The sequence below is a fragment of the Nicotiana sylvestris genome, chromosome 12, assembly GCF_000393655.2.
Source record: "Nicotiana sylvestris chromosome 12, ASM39365v2, whole genome shotgun sequence".
Lineage (NCBI taxonomy): Eukaryota > Viridiplantae > Streptophyta > Magnoliopsida > Solanales > Solanaceae > Nicotiana > Nicotiana sylvestris.
Window position 1 is genome coordinate 15289404 of NC_091068.1, and position 4478 is coordinate 15293881.

At 38.0% G+C, this 4478-nt stretch overlaps 1 protein-coding gene across 1 annotated transcript; it reads left to right on the forward strand.

Annotated features, from left to right (window-relative positions):
* The first annotated feature begins 2720 nt into the window (after positions 1 to 2720).
* On the forward strand, positions 2721 to 3674 carry LOC138882712 (uncharacterized). The gene has a single exon (XM_070163331.1). The coding sequence runs from the start codon at positions 2721 to 2723 to the stop codon at positions 3672 to 3674; it is 954 nt and encodes a 317-aa protein (XP_070019432.1).
* Positions 3675 to 4478: the final 804 nt, after the last annotated feature.

Sequence of the window (4478 nt, forward strand, 5' to 3'; positions counted from 1 at the left end):
TCGAGTTATTTCATTCAAACTGCTTCGTTATTCAACTTTGTAATGTGAATCTGTTATGCTCTAAGCTCAAGTGTTGGTTTGTTGAAAAACTATATACTTGTATAACAAACATCTCTCTTGGTGAATTATCTGGCAGATATTCGATCTAGATTTTGGCTACTATTAATGTAGCATCACGTTTCTTCTGTGATTTACAACTTTCATGCGAAGTATCCAGATTTTGAAGAACTCCTTGTAGTATTAGAATCGTCCTTAGTGTTCTGGGTTGATTTAGGGAAGACTATCACGCAGTGCTGCCATGGCCACTATGGCCAGTGACCAGCCACCCTCTCACGTTGGGCCACCTCCACAACCACCCCCTAACATCACCCAGCCTTCTAATGGCACAAAACCTATGGACTATGCAAATGTTGTAAAACCTACGAACAACATTTCGACAATGCAAGAACGTGCAGTAGTAGTTGAGCCAATTCCTCCAAGACAAGCCCATATATTTCAAGGACAACCAACTGTAAGATTTTCTGAAGTAGAAGTTGAACGCATGAATTTAATGGAAGGTTTGCAACAGGCTGTTGTTTGCAAATTTTCATATGGATGGCCACATATCAATGAAATACGTCGCATTGTTCCTTTACAGTGTGGTATCAAAGCTGAATGCAACATTGGATATCTACGTGATAGGCACATTTTGATTCATTTTTCATTATGGCAAGATTATGTAGACTTCTCGTCAAAAGGTTTGTATTATGTAAAGGATAAGCTTGGAGATGAATATCAATTAAGAACCTTGATTTATGATGCTAAATTTAAAGTTGACGAAGAGACTCCTAAGGTAATGGCATGGATCTCATTCCCTAATCTGCTACCTACTTATTTTGTAAGAGAATGCTTGTTCTCCCTAGCTTCTGCAGTCGGTAAACCCCTCCATTTGGACTTGGCTTCTGTCAAGAAAACTAGACCTAGTTGTGCTCGCGTGAAAGTGTTGGTGGACCTACTAGCAGACCTGCCTAAGAAGGTTTGATTAGACATTGTTAATGAGCCTACTGGAGATATTAGAACTGACTGGGTGACTATCAAATATGACTATCTACCCAAGTATTGTAAGGAATGTAAGCTTCAGGTCCATGATGTGTTCGAATGCTGGAAAATTCATCCGGAATTAATGGCCAGCAGAAATGATGAAAAGAAGGCTTCAACTGATGCTGTAGTGCAGCCCATCAAGGATAACAAAACAAACAATGCTCCAATAATGGTTCTTACAAGTGGGAAAGTTGTTGGCAATCAAGTTGCTCAATGGAAGGAGGTCAAAGATAGGAGAGTGCAAGCAAAAGAGAAGCAGGCAGCATATTTAGCAAATACTGGTCAAGAAATTGTGGCTGTAAACAATCAAAAGGAATTCCATAGCAAGTTCAGACAACAAACAAGTTTGCATGTTTAGAAGTGTAAAACAGTGAAGAACTTTGTACAAATCAGCTCATTGACAGTGCTGTCCAAAAAAATGCCTCCAAGTCCATAATTCATGTGACTGAAAATAATGCAGACCCCATTAATATTCATACAGTTGTGGAGAATGAGTCAGAAGAGCTGCAATTTGATTTTTCGACTAGACAAATGGTACAAAAGGTAACTTCGCCTAGTTCATTTAGGAGACCATAAGCTATGTCAGAACCAAAGAAACTGAACCCTGCAACACCTACTTTCAATCCTACAGCAATAAGAAATCATGCAGCAAATAGGGAATCAACAATAGATTGTGTACAACAAAATTTGGGGAATGAGCACCATTTTGACAATTACTCAACTGCCCAATGGGTGCAAGAAGCATTCAAAAATAATGTAGTTCAGGTCAATACCTCATGTCAAGACATTCCTTCACAGGACACCAAAGTTGAACAACATTTAGCAAACAATAAAGAGAATGACTTAATTGAAGATACATATTTTGAGAAATTCAGGACCAATGAAAAAGATAAATGGGCAGGATGGAGATTATGGATCAACCAAACAGAGGAAGTCTTAGCAGATGGGCAGATTCCAAATACAATGCTTTGTGAAGAAGAAATTGGAGGAAATGAGGTGGAATATAAGAATCAAAGTGTTAATTGTAATGCCAATGCAATCAGTATTCAAAGCATAAGTGAATGCACAAATGCAGTAGCAGAAAAGACAAAAGAGGGGAACATCAATATTATAGATCCAGGAGGGACTTTACATAATGATGTTAGTAATGTCTTGAAAGAAACTGAAAATACAGAAAAGAACCAAGAGAAAAATTCAGACAAAAACCAAGAGAAGACAGTGCAAGTCTATGCAAGAAGTGTTGTACCATTGAGCACAGTGAAGGATGTAGCAGGAAGTGCTATTCCATCGAACAATACACAACTGTTGACCAATGAACATGAGGAAAAATATGCTAAACTTACCAATCAGGAAAAAGATGTTGAACTTACCAATCAGGCATATGATGTTGTGACATCAAAAGAAGCAATATAAGTACATGACCAAGTTGGCCACACAGAACTTAAAGGTAGATACATGGATGAGGAATCCACTACACAAAATTTCCTTAATGTTGCCAAACAGGGTGATCTGTCGCCAAGGCTTATTAATATAGTAAAATCTGCAACAAAAGGAAAAAAGAAACAGTCAAAACAGGCATCTACTGTCCCAGCTAGTGGAGTACAAACAAGGAGAACACTGTCCAAACCCCAAAACATTTAATGGATGCAATTATATGGAATGTCAGGTCAGTAAATACAATACAAGCATTTGAAAGGCTGATTAAAATGCACAGAAAACATCACTTTGAGTTCATAGGAATCCTTGAGCCTATGCAACAGTCTCACAAAATGGAGAGGTATAAAGCAAGAATTGGTTTGGCACAGGCTGAGGTGAATGTATCAAACAAGATTTGGGCTTTTATTGATGAAATATTTGAGGTTACTATTCTGTATAACATGACTCAACAGCTGACTTTGAGATTAACGCACACTGAAACACATGTTGAGCTCATCCTTACACTAGTTTATGCCAAATGTGATCGCACTGAAAGAATTGAACTATGGGATTCTTTGTATGCAATGGCATCAGATATGACAGTACCATGGCTAGTTGGAGGCGACTTTAATGTGATATGGGATGAAGAAGAGAAATTTGGAGGCTTACTAGTTTCTCTCACTGAAGTTGATGACTTTAGGCACTGCATCAATACCTGCAACTTGACAGATTTGGGATTTAAAGGAAGCATATTTACATGGTGGAATGGAAGATCAGAGGAAGACTGTATTTTTAAAAGATCGGACAGATGTTTTGGCAATCTTGAATTGCAACAGACCTTTCCTGGATTGGAGGTAACTCACCTGTCCAAAATTGGGTCTGATCATTGCCAAATGCTGTTGAAATATGATATAGAAACTCCTCCAATTAAGAAATCATTCAGATTTCTTAACTTCTGGACTAAGCATGTAACCTTCAAAAATGTAGTAAAGGAGAATTGGAATTCTGATTTTAGTGCTAACCATTTCTGCATTTTTAACTACAAGTTAAAGAAGCTTAAGAAAGCACTATCTACCTGGAGCAGAGCTATATATGGGGATATATTCCAGAAGATTGCAAGCCTGGGAAGGTGGTCTTGGTTCATGAAAGGCAATTTGAAGTCAATCCTACACAGATGAACAGACAAAGATTACAACATGTACAAGCTGAAATGATTAAATATCTTGCATTAAAAGAAGAATTCTAGAGACAAAAGCTGGCATGTTATGGTTCAAATATGGCAATAGAAACACTAAATTCTTCCATGCTCAAATTAATGGGAGAAGGAAGAGACTGAAATTATCAAGGATCCAGAATAGCCTTGGTAACTGGATTGAAGAAGATCACTTAATAGCAGAAGAAGCAATAAAGTTCTACAAGGATCAATTTACGGAGAGTGAAGTTCCTAATGCTTTTGATATTCTAAATCATGTACCTTCAATGGTAGAGAGTGATCAACATGAAATATTGATGGATTTGCCTTCCAATGAAGAAGTGAAGGGAGCAGTTATGGGGTTGAATGGGGACTCAGCAGGTGGACCGGATGGCTTCACTGGAGCCTTTTACCAAACGTGCTGGGAAATCATTGAAGAAGATGTAGTAGGCATGGTCAAGGCTTTCTTTTGCGGTCAGCAATTGCCAAAGAGTGTGACACACACAAATCTGGTTTTATTACCAAAGAAAAAAGAAGTTATGACCTTTGCAGACATGAGACCAATCAGTCTCAACAACTTTGTTAACAAGATTTTCTCGAGGGTTATTCATGAAAGGTTGGTTGAATTTTTACCAAACTTAATCTCACAGGAACAGACAGGTTTTGTGAAGGGAAGAAGTATAGTTGAGAATGTACTGTTAACTCAAGAAATCATTACAAATATCAGGTTGAGAACAAAAGCAGGCCCAAATGTTGTGATTAAGCTCGACATGACAAATGCTTACGATAG

Bases quoted from the DNA above. Each gene is read 5' to 3' on its own strand.
- LOC138882712 (XM_070163331.1), top strand. From the start codon at position 2,721: ATGGATGCAATTATATGGAATGTCAGGTCAGTAAATACAATACAAGCA.